Source organism: Xyrauchen texanus, chromosome 39 (assembly GCF_025860055.1).
Source record: "Xyrauchen texanus isolate HMW12.3.18 chromosome 39, RBS_HiC_50CHRs, whole genome shotgun sequence".
NCBI lineage: Eukaryota > Metazoa > Chordata > Actinopteri > Cypriniformes > Catostomidae > Xyrauchen > Xyrauchen texanus.
This window is the reverse complement of record NC_068314.1, coordinates 29,806,093-29,823,935: the sequence shown is the minus strand read 5'-3', so window position 1 is coordinate 29,823,935 and position 17,843 is coordinate 29,806,093. Positions and strand designations below refer to the sequence as shown.

The window sequence follows — 17,843 nt, the reverse complement described above, 5'->3', positions numbered from 1 at the left end:
AATACAGATCTAAACCAAAACCAACCAAGCTACAGTACAGCTTTCCTCCTCATTTTTAAACAGAGCTGCTCTTCCGGCTGTGAAGAACTTGTCTCATTTCTTGCGTGCAGAACTGGCAGAAATGCCAATGCAATTATGTCACACGTGCATACCGCTGCTGACCGGAAGCATGATATAGAGTTAAAAGAACTACTTTTAACTACTATTTATCTTTTTTACAGCAAAAGCGATCATATCGTTTTAGAAGACGTTCATTTAACAGCTGGTGTCGTATGGATGACGTTTATGCTAACTGTCTGTTACACACCGGGGATATCATGAGGGTGAGTAAATAATGGGAGAATTTTCATTTTTGGGTGAACTATCCCTTAAAGACCTGTTTAATATTAAACTGCAAGTCGTACCTTTGACCTCCAGGCGCACCTGATTCTCCATTTGGCCCAGGATGTTGCTGGCAACACAGGTGTAGGTGCCCTGGTCTTCTAGCTGAGCTTGTTTGATCTCCAAAGTACCATTGTGGTACAACTTGTAATGACCACCATCCAGACCACTGCCTAGGCCATTCTTAAACCTGAGCATACACAGGCATAAATTAATTAAATTAAATTCTCTTATCTAATCTCTGTTTGCCGGTATCAAAAACAATGTATCAAAGTCAAGCTCACCAGCGCAGTGTAGGGATTGGTGAACCAAAGAAAGGGCAGTCAAGGAAGGTCCTGTTGTTTTCAATAACTTTGATCAGCTGGTTCTTTGGCCCTAGTATCCGTGGAGCCATGTCTATGAAAATGCAACAACAACATTTCACAAACTGTGTCTGAACACTCTGAATTCAGAATGACTTGATTGATTGAATTAGTTGCTACCCAGGATGTTGACGAATGCATTGGCCAGTAGGTAGCCATGCTCGTTGGAGGCGTTGCACTGGTAGACAGAGCTACTGCCAATCTGTACCGAATTGAACAGGATGGTGTCACCAAGCACGTTCTGGTTTGGGTTTGGCAGTGAACCTAAAGTTAAACAAAAGATTAAAGAATGCAATACAATTTTATATTTATACCTTAATAATATCTTAAAGCCTGATAGCAGCTAAAGTATCATGACATTGTGTTGTTTGGATGCATGGGATGAATGTAGTGTCTAAACGTACTGTTTTTCGTCAAACATTTGCTATATTACGATACTACTGTTTAAAAAATACTGTGGCATACTGTGATATTTTTAAGCTTAACTTCCGCTGTAACACCCGTTTACCATGCAACACAAGTTCTGCAACATGAAAGGAAACCATTGACTCACTCTCTATTGGTTCCCCATTCACCAGCCATTGGATAGTTGGTTTAGGGTTCCCATTGGCACGGCACACTAATCGTCCACTTTCTTCAGGGGCAAGCACCAGATTGGTGGGCTTATCTAGCCAATAAGGAGCAGCTGTACACAGAAATAAGCAAGAAGCAAAAGTAAGATCAAAAAATAGTACCAATCAATACACATCAACCGCCTCTCTGGCTCACCTTTGACCTGAACTTCAACTGAGTGTTGAATACTGCCAATCTTGTTGCTGGCCATGCAGGTGTAGCCACCAGAGTCTTCTTCGGACACGTTGTGGATGTGTAATGTCTTATTAAAATTCTCAAGCTTGACTTTTTGTAATGGCAGGTCTCCTCCTCTTTTAAACCAATTAATGGTAGGGGTTGGGCTATTTGAGTAGATGAAAAAGAAAAGAGAGACAATTTTTAATGTGGTTTATGATTTGATTAAATCAGCTCATAACATTTAATCACATACTGATACTAAAGTATGTTATGTTTTTGTAGACACTCACACTCCAGCTGCTATACACTCCAGAAGAAGCTGTTCTCCTCTGAGGACCATCTTGGAGCTGGACGACCCCTTTGGAGACAGAAACCTAGGCTGGGTTTCTAGCACATTACGCGCTGTGAAAAGAAAGGAGATACTTGGTAACATGCACTGAGAAAGACATCCTTTGAATAAGAAACTATTACATACAACTATTACAAACACTTTCTGAATCACAATATGTTATTTATTGTTTGAAGACAATGAAAATGAATTTTTTTTACTTAATTCTAGAATTACTTTCATTGTAAAGCACGCAAATTAAACCAAATGTTGCATTTCCAGCAAAAGAGGTACATTTGTTACAAAAGAGGTCTGGACATGTACAGTAAGTCATTTCAAACAAATAACAGCTAAAAAAAACAACTCCATCATTATTTCTGTACAATCATTTAAAATTCATATACATAACATAAGCATAAAAGAAGAATCACACAACTGTGACATGTGAAGACACCCTGAGAAAGACTTGATGAGCATGGCAGAATTAGTCCCTATTGTAATGTATATCTAGCGGTAAGATTAGATCTGCCTGCAGCTATTAGAATTGCGAGCAGTATTCATATAGAGGGAGTGACAACAGCCTTTGTTAGTGACATTAAGTGGGAGGACAACGCCAGAAACTCATGTTCCACACCAGTGTCACGTGTGTCTGTGGTGACAGTGGTGCCAGTTCCCTGTCATTGGGACACCACAATGCCCTGATGGAGCCTATGGAACTACATTTCTGTGAGGAACCAGGACGTCCCTACAAAGCTTGTGTCTGTCAGAGAACCCTGGTCCTGACTATATTGTCATAGGTGGATATTCAGTGGAATATATATATATATATATATATATATATATATATATATATCAGTGCTGTGGAAAAATATTTGCCCCCATCCCCATGTTATTTATTGAAGCAAAAAAGTTATCCAGTACCAACTGAGCTTGTGTGAAAAAGTATGAGTAAATCCCCAAATCTATGAAACTGCATTCATACTGGGGTTCAGCTGGACTAGACATACCAGGCCTGATTACTGCCAACCCTGTTCAATTAAATCAACACCTATTTAGGAACTTTCTCAGCAGCATGAAGTTGGCAAAAAGGTCTCACCCAGTAGCACACTATGCCACGGTTGAAAGAAATTCCAGAAATGATAATGATGATGATGAGGAAAAAGGTGATTGAAATAGGGATTACATCCAAGGAACTGCAGGACTCTCTCTAGGCCTCTCTCGCATCAATAAAGGTCACTGTTCATGACTCCACTATCAGAAAGACACTGGGCAAAAATACCATCCATGGAAGAGTAGCGAGGCAAAAACCACAGGCTAATCCAGAAGAACAATAAGGCTCCTCTGAAGTTTGCCAAAACAAACCTTGATGATCCTCAAACCTTTTGGGAGAATGTTCTGTGGACTGATGAGTGGAAAGAGGAACTGTTTGGAAAACAGGGGTCCCATTCAAGCTGGCATTAATCAAACACAGAAATCCACTAAAAGAGCATCATACCTATGGTCAAACATGACGGTGGTAGTGTGATTGTGTGGGGATGCTTTGCAGCTTCAGGTAAGGGCGACTTGCAATGATTGAGGGAAACATGCATTCTGCTCTCTACCACAAAATCCTAAAGGAGAACGGCCGGTCATCAGTCCAATAGATTAAACTCAAGTGCTACTGGATTATGCAGCAAGACAATGATCCAAAGCATAGGAGTAAGTCCACCTCTGAATGGCTCAAAAGAAGCTAAATTTAAGTTTTGTAGTGGCCAAATCAAAGTCCTGACTTGAACCCGATTGAGATGCTGTGACAGGAACTTAAACGGGCAGTTCATGCTCGAAAACCCTCCAATGTGGCTGAACTCAAGCAGTTCTGCAAAGAAGAGTGGGCCAAAACTCCACCAAAGCATTGTGAAAGTCTGATCTTCAGTCATCTGAAGCATTTGAGTGCAGTTGTTACTGCTAAAGGTGGCACAACCAGCTATTAAGTTTAAGGGGGACTTAGCTTTCATATGGGTGATATTGGTGTTGGAAAGCTTTTTTAATAAATTATAATTAAAATTTATTTAATAAATAAATTATTGATTTAATAAAAAAAAAAAAAAATTGAAAACTGTATTTTGTGTTAACTCCATTTATCTTTGTTTTATGTTATATCTCGTGTGAAGATCTAAAACAATTTAGAATGAAAAATACACAAAAACAGAAGAACTCAGGAAGGGGGCAAATAGTTTTACGGGTCATTAAGGCAAGTTTATAAAGCTCATTTCATAGACAATGGCAATTCATCAAAGTGCTTTACATAAAAACGATAAAGAAAGAAGATTTTTTTTACCTTTTTGACATAATTTTTATGACAGACCTTCAGATCACAACCAATGAAATGTGTTTTTACCTAAAGATCAATTCATAAAAATTTGCAATAGGACATATTTGCAATAGGACTCCCGCAACCGAAGCACTGAGTGATAAATTCTACTGTCTATAAATGCTATGTTAGGCCAACATCTGTGCTTGTGTATTATATATCCAACACACAGTTAATGCATTTCCTCAGATGTGTGTGGTTAGAAACAGAAGCACTATATCGGTTAGAGTGTTTTTACTAACGCGTACAGGTAATAGGCTTGCTGTGTGTGAAACTCACCACCATACAGATCAGTTGAGTTCAGAAAGGTGTCATTATAAGGCTCCTCTGCAAATAAAGTAGCCGTTTCATCAACACAGAGGCAAATACAGCAAATATCAAATACACTCAGATGCAGTTGGGATGATAATGCAGTTAAAAGACCATAAACGTTTTTTTAACTACATAGCTGATCTTCGTAGTCTGCTCTATGGATGCCCTGTAACAAAGACAGTCTGTGAAGGGGGTAAGGGGATGGTCCATCAAACCATAGCAGGCATTTTGAAAGTTGATTAGATCAAATTAATTCCTTTGGGGTCTTATTGAAAGTGTCAGACAAAGAATACTTGACTTTGGTAAACCTGTGATCAATAAACAAACAGAATCCAAATGTACGAATAAGGATGAAAAGTAGCCTGCAAATAAAATGCAAAAAGAAGACAACCTTCACGGATAAATGTCCTCTGACATAATGCAGTTTTACCTCCTTACCACTAGATGGAAATATTCACATACACCTTGCACTGCAGCACAGCTCAGATATGGCAATGGAGGAAAATGATCCTGAATCATCAGAAATCTCCACTCACTTGTAAGCACTTTAAGGGTGAAAGGGTTCTTCTGCTGAATGGTGTGCGTGAACTCGAACCGAGCGTTGCAGCTGTAGTCAGTGCTGGCATCCTTGGCCAAAACATTGGAGAAGAACAGGTCACCATTCAAGCCCATTGACACCCGCTTGTCCTGCGCTATAGGCATTATGTCTATTGAGAGAGAAGAAAGGACAATCAAATGTCAAGAAAAACTTTGATGTTACATTGACAAAGCCTTGAAAGTTTTAAAAGTTTGACATATACTGAATACGGGCCCTACAGTTAGACAGCAGTCAGATTTGTTGCTAGAGTTTTCTGGCTAATTGCTAGGTGGTAGCTTGGGCATTGCTAGGTGGCTGATATGGTGTTCTGGGTGATTGCTAGGTAGTTGCTAGGGTATACTGGCTGGTTGCTATGTGGTTGCTATAGTTTTCTGGTGGTTGTCAGGACATTACTAAGTGATTGCTAATTGTCAGTTACTGTTGTGCTCTGAGTGGTTGCTAGATCGTTGCTAAGTGATTGCTATGGTGTTCTAAGTGGTTGCTCAGGCATATCTTTGGTTTTCTAGATGGTTACTATGGTGTTCTGGGTGGTTGCTTGTGCATTGCTAGGGTATTTTGACTGGTTGATAGGTGGTTGCTATGGTTTTCTAGGTGGTTTCCAGGGCATTGCTAAATGGTTGCTACTAAACTGATGCTATGGTGTTCTGGGTGGTTGCTGGAGGACTGCGAAGTGGTTGGTTGACAGACAGACTATTTTTGCACCACTAGCATTTAAAAAAAAATTCAAGAATTACTGTTTTAAGCTGGTTAGTGTGTTGTGACTTATTGCTAGGTGGTTGGCATGGTGTTCTGGGAGGTTGCTAGGTGGTTGCTATGGTATATTGGCTGGTTGCTAAGTGGTTGTTATGGTTTTCTGGGTGATTTGTGGGCATTGCTAGGTGGTTGCTAGATGATTGCTAATGTGTTTTAAGTGGTTGCTAGGTTGTTGGTTGACAGACAGATAATTTTAGCAGCACTAGCATTTCCAACAAAATTACAATAATAAACACTAATGTTTTTAAAAATGTTTCCCGAACGCTTGTCTAGTCTGCCATTGGTCTGATATAAACAGATAGTACTGCCTGAATTTGCCATTGATTGAGCCAGATGTTTATTGTATGGTGTATTGTACATTGTATATTTCAGAATGTGTGTTTGTGTGTGATTTATCTATGCTGTGACTCTGTGATTGTTGTAATGTCTCAGTGCCATGCCTGTTTCTGCTCTCTCAGCTTTTTGTCAGGTAGTGCCGATTCATATGCATGCACTAGCTCAGCACTAATGCAGTAACGGACGCTGCTGTGCAAAGGACACAGAGAGAGAGAGGGAGAGATGAGGGTGAAGGAAGTTAAAATAGATTTTGAAGGTGACAACTGAATGACTAGATGGACGAGAAGGGGTAAGGTTGTCTAATGAGACACAATCAATCATAGGAAAAGAAAATAGATGATTTAGCCATTAGTGAATAGATGAGAACATGTTTATTTAAAGAAATGTGTGGATAAAGGTAATACTCTTTGTCTATTTATGTATAAATGTATATATAACTCCTCAATTTAGAAAATATGCAAATATGAATATTGTTTACCATGCATATGTTATTATTTGAAGCCTTACACTTTATGTGATAATTACAAGTAAATTGAAGAGACTATGTAATACTATGTTATACAGTATAACTTGAATGTTTTAATTGCCACAACAAACTAAAAGAAAGAAGTTTCAGGAAGAGATGTGCAAGACTCACAGCTGTCCATCCAGAAAGTTTCAGGAGGAGGGAGGCCCGGAGGTGGGTTGCAGGGCAGGACGAGTGATGCCCCCTCACGCACTGTCACTGGCTCCAGAACCTCCTTTGGCCAAAGCGGAGACTCTGAGCAATGGAGACAAGTGCAACAGATCAGGAAATATAGCAGACATCACTCTGCGAATGCGATGCATGGTGTAATCTGTGTGAAAATTACTATTAAAGGGATAGTTCACCCAAAAAGGAAAATTGTGTGACTATTTAATCATTCTCATGTCGTTTCAAACATTTATGACTTAATGAAAAAAGATATATAGCAGAGTTGCTCTTTTACATGCAATGAAAGTAAATGGGGACAGACAGTCGAGCTTCAAAAATGATTAAAAAACCTCTCAAAAAGTACCATAAAAGTAGCCCATACAGTTTGTGCGCTGTATCAGAGACAGTTTAGCAGAAATGGACCACTGGTATTAAAATGAATGTGATTAACTGGAATGCTCAACAGCCAACGGTGTGGGAGACCTGTAGCCAGGGCTGGACTGGTAATCTGGCATACCGGGCATTTACCCGGTGGGCCGACGCACTTTGGGGCTGATCAGGGGCAGACTGGCCATCAGGAGAATCGAGCGGGCGGTGGGTCGGCCGCGAAACGGACCAAATAGGTCATGACGAGCTAAAATGAGCCGCCGTGTTATGCAGAACAGACCACAAAATGGCGCCGCAATATGCAGAAAAGGACGAACACCCCCCACCCTTTTGGTTGGATTTTAAGAGTGAATGCATAGGAAAAGTATAAGATGCTCCCTTGCTCCCTATTTATTGAATGAATGATTTAACCACAAGTGTGCTATCTGCACTGGTCTCAAAACAGTTCGATATGCACCTTCTTTTCATCCTAACTCCATAAAAAGCCTCTGAAAGCAATATTGTCAGCTTTTAGATGAACCCTTTGATTCTCCATGTGATAATGCACAGTAAATATAGGTTTTCTAAGGAAAAATAGTGCTAAAGTACACATAAGTGTACATTGTGTTTAGTAACGTGGTGTTTCACCATAAATCACTCACATTTTAAAAATGGTATATCGAATTAAACTAGGGACTCTAATCTATTGACTCAAATAGGTTTCAATGTAAAAACTTAGTTAGGTTTCTTACCAGATGTCGTTTTGTTTGCGTTTCCCCCAAAGACAAAGTCCGCTGTGATCAGCGCCATGTTGTTTTGTCACATGAATCCGAACGTCGAAAGTTTCTGAATTGTGATCAGTCGGTTTAAATTAATTTCAATTATGTATAGCGAAGCCAAAATACAACGTCCACAAGTGTACGCGTGTCGCACGAGGTTAAGATACAGACATCAACTCGAATATGTGCATTGGTATTAGTGAACTAGCCTGAAAAATAGCATTTTGTTTTGCGTCATGTAAGCTAAAGACGCAGAATTTATGATACCATAGTTGTCAGATTTTCCTGCTGATTTTAAATATGTTCTTTGATTGTAATCTTGACCAACCGTTTTGGAGATTTCTGTCTTCCCCATTCAAGTAGATAAAAGCTGTACTTTTATGCCACATGTTTACATTGAAAATAGCTGTCCAGCCTGCCCATGAATATTCCAAAGATGGCGGCTGAGTGGACTGACTTGCCTTGAAAGGAACTTTGGCTGTATTCCAAGTCTTTAGAAAGCATATAATAGCTTTGTGTGCTAAATTATAAATGTGAAAATGCTTAAGCATGCACGACATATTCAGAAAACTAGTAGTATTGACTATTTTATAGTGCTTTTTTGTCATTTTTGACTACGACGTAAATCGAAAATGTTTTGTTTCTGCACTGAGCAATTTGACACTTTTTACACTTTTTGGCCTTGAGTGTGCAAAGTGAATCCAGCCAGGATTCCTAAGCAACCAGTTGGCCCAGTTACTAGGAAGGGTAGTGCCACATGAATTTCCTTCCTCGTGGTCACCATATGGTTGTTCTCACTCTTGCGGTAGCACGTGGTAATTGTATATGAATGCAGCGGTGAATAGCGTGAGCCTCAACACACGCGAAGTCTCCGCAGTAAAGCGCTCAGCATGCCACGTGGTAAGATGATAGAATAAGACAGAATTTTCCTTTTTGGATGCTCTATTATTTAGTTGTTTGTAGCAAAGTGCATGTGGGCTTTTGATGTATACAACTTTGAGAATAACTGTGAGTACTTGTTTGTGTGTATGTGCAAATATGTGTTGAATATCGAGTTAACTAGCCCTCACTGGACACTCGTAGCAGGATTTTGTTGGAAATTGCCGTGCCAAAGTCGTTTGAGGCGAAGCACTGATACTCTCCTTCATAATCCTCCTGTTTCCCGTTACTTTTGATCTCCAGCGTTCCTGAACGTTTCCTCATAGTGACCCGTGGGTCCTTCACCACGTTAAAGAATTTCCCATTCCGCCGCCACTGAAACCTGCACAGATAAGCCACAAACATTACGTGAGCTAATTTGATGCTGTTTATGTAACAGGCTCCATTCTTAGCCCCTTACAGTGATGAGAAAGATGGATTGAGGGGCAGCACTTAAGAAAACATCCTAAAATGTAACTTAATATTGTATGTTTTGCCATGCTGACGAGCTTTCAAATCAAACTGCCAACAATAAACAAATTCATACCAAATCGAACTTTAAAAAACTAGAACATTGCGTGCTTGGAGTTGACTGGGTGCCATATACTAAACCTACTCAATATTCTGTGTGAGTGAACTGTAAATTGAGCGCATTATTAGACCACAATAGCTTTGCTGGGCCAGGCTGAGTAGCTGAGTTTTTAAAGCCAAACAAAAACAAGCTGTCTGAATGGCCACTCTGTGTCGAGTTGGTCAGGCCTGCTTTATACAAACAAGCACAAGGGACCAGAGCCAGAGTGACTACCCCTACAGGTCTGATGGCATGAGAAGGGTGAAAGAGAGAGGGAAGCTGGTAGATAAAGCTGGCAATGCCACTGTCAGGTTGGGGCATTGGGTGTCACTCTCACGGAAATGTGCTGGTCTTTGTCATGCTTTTGCTAATGGCTTTCTGGTTTAATTAGAGAGCAAGAGAAGAGGCATGAGAGACAGAGAGGAGATGGAGAGAGAGTAGGACAAAGGACAGGACTTGGTGAGAAAATTTGAAAGTATATTTTGGTTTTCAATTTCAGTGTAGTTTTAGGTACATTTAATGGTGCATAAATAGTTGGAGAAATGGATTCTAGAGGTTTTGAACAGCATTTGTGGCATAATGTTAATTCCTCTGTAAAAACTTGTATGTTATTTGAGCTCATAAGTTGTTTTTGTTTTTACAGCCGTTTTAGAGTTTATAGCGTTACGTTGCCATGGCAACAATGTTGAACATTTTTATTTAACTTAACACAAAAAAGGTTAGTAAGTAATTTATCACACTAAAATCATGTTAACACGCATATTGTTTATGTCTTGTAGCTATACTTTTGAAAAAGTGTGTATTTTAAAGTTTACTAATTGGCCCTATTCACTTCCATTGGAAGTGCCTCACTGTAACCAAGAGTTTTCATTTTTTTAAAGGAAAGGAGGGAGTCAAAATAAGTTTTCACTGCTACCATAGTTCTCATCATTGCAATAGTTTTAATTAACGATAATAACCTCGAAATGGATATCAGAGCTGCAGAAAAGATTTTGTTTTGCGACAGTATATGGGTTGCTGGCAGCTGGAAATGTACAAGTGGCGAGAGATGGAGACAAAAAAAGAAAGACAGAACAGACAGGGAGGACGAGATGCCTCAACAGCACAAAGTAAAAAAAGGTTTCGTCCATTCTCACGTTGGAACTGGGTTCCCCTTGGCCTCGCATTCGATGATGATGTTATCTCTGGGGTCCACAATGTAGTCCTGCAGTGACTGTTTCACAATGGTGGGGGGCTGTTTTACTGTGAAGGAGAGAGGGACAAAAAGAGAGGGAGAGAGAGAGAGTCTTATCTGACCAGCACTGTGGCAGAACAATCAAATCAGTGTTTCTGTACATTTAAGTCCCTATTTTTCAAAGCACAACCTTTGGTTCCATTCACTCTCATAGTGGCATACATTAAATATATGCAAATTATAAATGAAATAAAGAATTTAAAGTTGAGTGGTTAGCTGTGACTAATTCAACGGATCAGTCATGTGAAAGACACTTACAGCACCTTTAACGTAAGGGGATTGCTTTAATTAGCCTTAGCAAGCCTCTTGAATTAGCACAGAATTCTGATCAAAAGTCTTATTTTGAATTTTGCCACTCACTGGATTATTGCAGTCCATGTAAACATTGGCCTCTGCCTTCACAGTATTATTTGTACTCAATTGGGCACATATTCAGAAACATGATTCTTGAATACTCTGTTCTACTTCAAGCTGGCTGAGATATGTGGTTATTCTGGCATGGATAACAAACCCCTGAAGTAATCCTCCCTCTTAAAGACACAGCCTGCCAAAAAGACATGCTCCTGGGCTTACATTAGAATATTTATCAGCTTTAATAAATTATGGGCCTTATCATCTATCTGGAGTAGCACAGTGAACTTACGTGCTCTCTTGAGCATTAGGTTTGAGGGTCTTGAAAAGTTCTTCCGGACTGATCTTCACATTTCTGATCTGATAAGTTATGTAGTAAGCTGTATTAAAACCACTAATTTAATGAAAAGGTTAATCTGTGTTAATGAAGCACTTACGCTCTTGCTGGATCTTTGCTGTTAGTTCCAAGGAGGGGCGGATGGAGACAAAATCATTAATTGTTGAAAAAAGGAACATGGAAAAACAAGGAGAAAGACAGAGAAAAGAGGGAACATGGGAGAGCTTGTATGACATGTTATTATTAATACTAAGCAATGGCAATAATTAAGACATTTACATTAATTGATTAAGATTGCTACACCTCCAGACTAGTCTTCTATTCTGAGTAACAAAGACAAAACGCAGTAACAACGGAAACGCAGAATCTAGGAAAAATGACTTCAAACTTTTTGGTTGTCCAGCCAAATGTGGACGAGAGAAAAAATCTCACTGTTTTGTTTTTTGGTTATTTTTTTATGAATCTGAGCATAGTTGAGCCAAATCCGTCTCTTGCAGGATAGATCAAAGTATATTGGAAAAGACCTGATTCTGGTCACAACTCAATTACAAAAATGTGTAGTTACTGCATTTTGTGACAAAACAATCACATTTCTATTAGTCAGTGGCTGCTAAACTGCAAAATATGTTTCCTACAGTTACAGGTTATTACAAAATTTTTTAACCCTCTGACCTATTATTTTTATCATATTATTTTCATCATATTATATTTAAATATTTAAATCACAAGGAAAAAAATAATACATTCATGTTTCTTTTGTTCTTTTTTTTCTTTTTTTGCAAAAAATTTAATAATAATAATAAATAATAAAAATAATTATTTAAAATAAATTATATATATATATATATATATATATATATATATATATATATATATATATATATATATATATACACTCACCTAAAGGATTATTAGGAACACCTGTTCAATTTCACATTAATGCAATTATTTAATCAACCAATCACATGGCAGTTGCTTCAATGCATTTAGGGGTGTGGTCCTGGTCAAGACAATCTCCTGAACTCCAAACCGAATGTCAGAATGGAAAAGAAAGGTGATTTAAGCAATTTTGAGCGTGGCATGGTTGTCAGACGGGCCGGTCTGAGTATTTCACAATCTGCTCTGTTACTGGGATTTTCACGCACAACCATTTCTAGGGTTTACAAAGAATGGTGTGAAAAGGGAAAAACCTCCAGTATGCGGCAGTCCTGTGGGCGAAAATGCCTTGTTGATGCTAGAGGTCAGAGGAGAATGGGCCGACTGATTCAAGCTGATAGAAGAGCAACTTTGCCTGAAATAACCACTCGTTACAACCGAGGTATGCAGCAAAGAATTTGTGAAGCCACAACACGCACAACATTGAGGCGATGGTCTACAACAGCAGAAGACCCCACCGGGCACCACTCATCTCCAATACAAATTGGAAAAAGAGGCTACAATTTGCAAGAGCTCACCAAAATTGGACAGTTGAAGACTGTAAAAATGTTGCCTGGTCTGATGAGTCTCGAGTTCTGTTGAGACATTCAGATGGTAGAGTCAGAATTTGGCATAAACAGAATGAGAACATGGATCCATCATGCCTTGTTACCACTGTGCAGGCTGGTGGTGGTGGTGTAATGGTGTGGGGGATGTTTTCTTGGCACACTTTAGGCCCCTTAGTGCCAATTGGGCATCGTTTAAATGCCACGGCCTACCTGAGCATTGTTTCTGACCATGTCCATCCCTTTATGGCCACCATGTACCCATCCTCTGATGGCTACTTCCAGCAGGATAATGCACCATGTCACAAAGCTCGAATCATTTCAAATTGGTTTCTTGAACATGACAATGAGTTCACTGTACTAAAATGGCCCCCACAGTCACCAGATCTCAACCCAATAGAGCATCTTTGGGATGTGGTGGAACGGGAGCTTCGTGCCCTGGATGTGCATCCCACAAATCTCCATCAACTGCAAGATGCTATCCTATCAATATGGGCCAACATTTCTAAAGAATGCTTTCAGCACCTTGTTGAATCAATGCCACGTAGAATTAAGGCAGTTCTGAAGGCGAAAGGGGGTCAAACACAGTATTAGTATGGTGTTTCTAATAATCCTTTAGGTGAGTGTATATATACATAATTAATCCTTTTATTTTCCAAAACAATGTACTTCAAAAGACTTAAACATGTCTGCGGCAATAGAAAATAAGAGTACATATTCCAGAGGTACTGACTTGGTGTATAACATAAAGAGGACAATCATTTGAAATTATGGGAAAGGTTCAAAGGTATTCACTTACAGTGGTTTGTATGTAACATCACACCCTGAATGGTTAAAAATGGCTCTTAAAGACCTGACCATACATCAAAGGGTTAATACGGTTATACAAAAAATAAACAAATAAACTTACCTGTTTATGGGTCACAGATGAGGCAGGGAAAAAAGAGGGATAAAGAGAGGGAAGACGGGATTCATTTTAGGACAATTCTGAAAAAGCAGTACGCTTCATTACAGTAGGCTACATACATAAGATGAATCACTGCATTGTCACATTTGCAAATCGTAATCATGATTTTTTTCTTCCCTCATGTGCCAGCATATTTCATATTTGACTGTGTTCCTTTGTCAGTCTGGTAAAATGCCCTATCACAAAGGATAATAACAATAATAACCACAATAATTGTGATGTATGTTCTTGGAGTACTCAAGACTGGCTTCTGCTATTGCACTTTGCTAATTCCCTGGTTAAGACACCCTCTACCAAGAACAATCCGAGTGTTTGTAGTGCCATTCATTGGAGAGCGACAGGTGCATCTCTGATTCTCTGCCATTCATCATATGACATCAATCATAGCACATATGCAAGGTCAAGGGGGGATGGGCTGTCATGAGCAACATATGTGTTAGTGTGTGTGAGCGGACGTGTGATGAGATTCAAAGTCAGCTGGGAGCCGAAGACAACCCTTGTCAATAGAAATTGTGTTGGGAAGGGGGCATTTGGAGAGTGAAGGTTCAATAAGGAGATAATGGAGAGATATCCCCTATCCGTTCGCCGAACCTCATAATCGAGATCTCCATCTCGTTGTGTGACTTCAAAGGGTCCTTGCCACTTGCCGTGTAATGTGGTGCTCGATGTGGGCATCAATGCAAGCACTTTATCTCCCTTTTGCAAATTTACGTAGTCGAATGCCCCTGCCTTAAAAAATAAAGAATTAGTGTCCAAATGAAGACATAACCTAATCGCTAATGGTGCGATCAGGTGTCATCTCCCAGTAGCCCATGCTGCTGAATACATTCAGAGAGGTCATGAGGTCAGAAGGGATTTATGATGTGCTCAAATGCAGGATCAGGGCTCCAATCCACTCTTTCTACACAGATTAACAGAGATTCACACAGTCAGAATGATGGACTGTAGTGAAAGCCAGAGAAAGAGGTGAGAGAGAAGATGCAAAAGACTGAATATGAGAACAAGGGAAAATGAGAAGAAAGAAGAGGGAAAAGTGAATGATAGTGTCTTGGGAATACAACAAGAGAGGGGGAGCTAGGGAGGTGCTGACAGCTCCTGGTCAGACCGAATCCCCTCTATTGTTGAAGTTGGTGAGCATTGAGCGTTTCTGGGGCTGTCTCACTCTGTATGCACTCTAAAAATATTTTTTCATAAGAGCTAAAGACTGCTATTTTTAGAAGGAAACAGAAACAGCTAGACAATAGAAGGGAGAGTGGATTTATTGGTTTCTTTGTGTAAGATTCAGAATAGGATTCATTGGATTCTCATAAATTATTAAAGGATTTTGAGGGGTTTCAAAACAAGTTAAAGGAATAATTCACCAAATAAAAATGTAAATTCTGTAATCATTTATTCACCCACATGTTCTTTAAAACCTGTCCGGCTTTCTTCTGTGGAACACAAAAATGATCTAAATCATTCTTTTACTGGTGATACTTTATTCTAGGCAAAAACAATTCTGGTTATGTGCAATCAACGTAATTCTTATATTGTTAAATGTTGCACAGTTCTAAATGGATGTCCCTACCATTATTCTGCACATAATGGCAAAACCATTTACAGCCTCAATGAGTGGCTTGAAAACCTCATCAAAAGCATGCATAAGTGCAGTGTATGTAATTTAGGTGCGTCTGTTGAAGTGGCGCAAGCTTACTGTGGAGCTCTGTGTGTGTGTGGTGGGAGAGGGGATTGTGGGTGAGAGTATGTCCACTGTGTAAATTGTATAAAAACACATTTCCGTTTCTATTTAAAATGGAATAAAAAACATCCATTGCCAAACCACTATAAACAAGGATAACAGCAGCATACTATAACAAAGCTGCATAAATTCATTCATATTATTTATTTTAATTTTAACAAAAACACATTTCTTAATCTGTATTTTTCCAGTAAAAACATCCTTAAAACAAGACAAATTTACATTACATAAGAAATTAAGTCTTAAGATACAGTATATATCATGCACAAGTCTTGTTTTCAGATAAATCTAAAGGCTCCATCATATTTACCTACGCATCGCAAAATTCTGTGGCAAAATAGTATCCACACGATCAGGAATTTTGCACATTTCACGTGGGGTCCAAGTCTGGTGAACTTTGACATGCAAATTTGCAGCGTTGGCCAATAGGATGTTGCTTGGTTTGGCAGACATCTGTGTGGGCATTGCCTCATATATAGCTATTCTAAATATTCTCAGTGGAGGAGGAAATCATTTTAGTGATGGGATTCTTAATAAGTTCACTCTCACTAAGCATAAATTACAGTGTAACAAAAGAGGCTGCTTAGAAAGTTGTCTTTGCTGGTGCAAAGGCAAATGTGACCAAGCCGTAACAATATATATATATATATATATATATACTCTGATCAGCCACACCATTAACACCACTGACAGGTGAAGTGAATAACATTGATTATATCGTTACAGTGGCACCTGTCAAGGGGTCGAATATATTAAGCAGCAAGTGAACAGTCAGTTCTTGAAGTTCATGTGTTGGAAGCAGGAAAAATGGGTAAGTGTAAGGATTTGACTGACTTTGACAAGGGCCAAATTGTGATGTTAGATCACTGGGTCAGAGCATCTCCAAAACAGCAGGTCTTGTGGGGTGCTCCCAGTATGCAGTGGTTAGTGCCTACCAAAAGTGGTCCAAGGAAGGACAACCACTGAACAGGCAACAGGGTTATGGGCTCATTGATGCGTGTGGGGAGTGAAGACTAGCCCGTCTGTTCCAATCCCACAGAAGAGCTACTGTAGCACGAAAGGTGTGAGAACACACAGTGCATTGCAGCTTGCTAAGCCGCAGACTGGTCAGAGTGACCATACTGACCCCTGTCCTCCACCTAAAGCGCCTACAATGCGCACGTGAGCGTCAGAACTGGACAATGGAGCAATGGAAGAAGGTTGCAAACAACATACACCCCTTCTTGGCAATGGTATTCCCTGATGGCAGTGGCCTCTTTCATCAGGATAATGCACCCTGCCAAACTGCAAAAATTGGTTTGAGGAACATGAAAAAGAGTTCAAGGTGTTGACTTGGCCTCCAAATTCCCCAGATTTCAAACCGATTGAGCATCTATGGGATATGCTGGACCAATATGTCTGATCCATGGAGGCCCCACCTCGTAACTTACAGTACTTAAAGGATCTGCTGTTAACATCTTGGTGCCAGATACCACAGGACACACCTTCAGAGGTCTTGTGGAGTCCATGCCTCGACAGGTCAGAGGTGTTTTGGTGGCATGAGGGGGACCTACACGATATTAGGCAAGTGTTTTTTATGTTGTGGCTGATCGGTGTATACACATAAATATATACTGTAAATACATTTGCCAATGGGGTGAGAATTGTTTTTATAAAACAAATTGTAACCCCTTTGGTAAATTATTATTTTTTTTTTATAGTTTGAAGCAGATCAATCATTACATTTTGCTTAATTAATCTTGTTTTAACAATGTTTAGATATTTTTACTGGAAAACAAGACAATAATACTGAATAAGTAAACGATATTTTCCAGTTCTTTGAGTTGTAATGATTTGACTTACGGTCAAGTGGGACTTCAATTGGAGCCGCCTCCTTTGACAGCAGCAAGATTATTGACAACACTGCCAGTGCCGCCCACTGCCCCTGCGTCCTCATCTCTCACCTCCGATTGGCTGACCCCTCCTGTCCCAGCTTCTTACTGTCTTGCACACTTTCAGTCACGTCTTATGATCTGTGAAAGGAAAACCAATTATCCATTTAGGAACTTTACTGCATATATATATATATGGACATAACTTGGATATGTGATTGCTAAGTTGTTCAGAAATGTTGCTATGTGGTTGCTAGGGGCATCGGCAGGGTGTTGCTTACTGGCCCAAGTCAAAAGAGCCCACTGGCAAGTCTATATTGTATTCTGTTCTCTAGATTTTGTATATAA

At 39.6% G+C, this 17,843-nt stretch overlaps 1 protein-coding gene across 1 annotated transcript in view; it reads right to left on the bottom strand.

The window, feature by feature from the left end:
* Positions 1 to 17,843, bottom strand: part of LOC127633006 (neurofascin-like) — an 82,144-nt gene that overhangs the window by 42,634 nt on the left and 21,667 nt on the right. The window contains 12 exon segments of the mRNA XM_052111859.1: positions 405 to 571; positions 666 to 777; positions 864 to 1,007; positions 1,297 to 1,428; positions 1,512 to 1,696; positions 1,823 to 1,934; positions 5,059 to 5,229; positions 6,847 to 6,969; positions 9,098 to 9,288; positions 10,653 to 10,758; positions 11,539 to 11,556; positions 17,467 to 17,636. Of these exon segments, the coding sequence (XP_051967819.1) occupies positions 405 to 571; positions 666 to 777; positions 864 to 1,007; positions 1,297 to 1,428; positions 1,512 to 1,696; positions 1,823 to 1,934; positions 5,059 to 5,229; positions 6,847 to 6,969; positions 9,098 to 9,288; positions 10,653 to 10,758; positions 11,539 to 11,556; positions 17,467 to 17,560 (1,555 nt within the window). The 5' untranslated portion in view covers positions 17,561 to 17,636.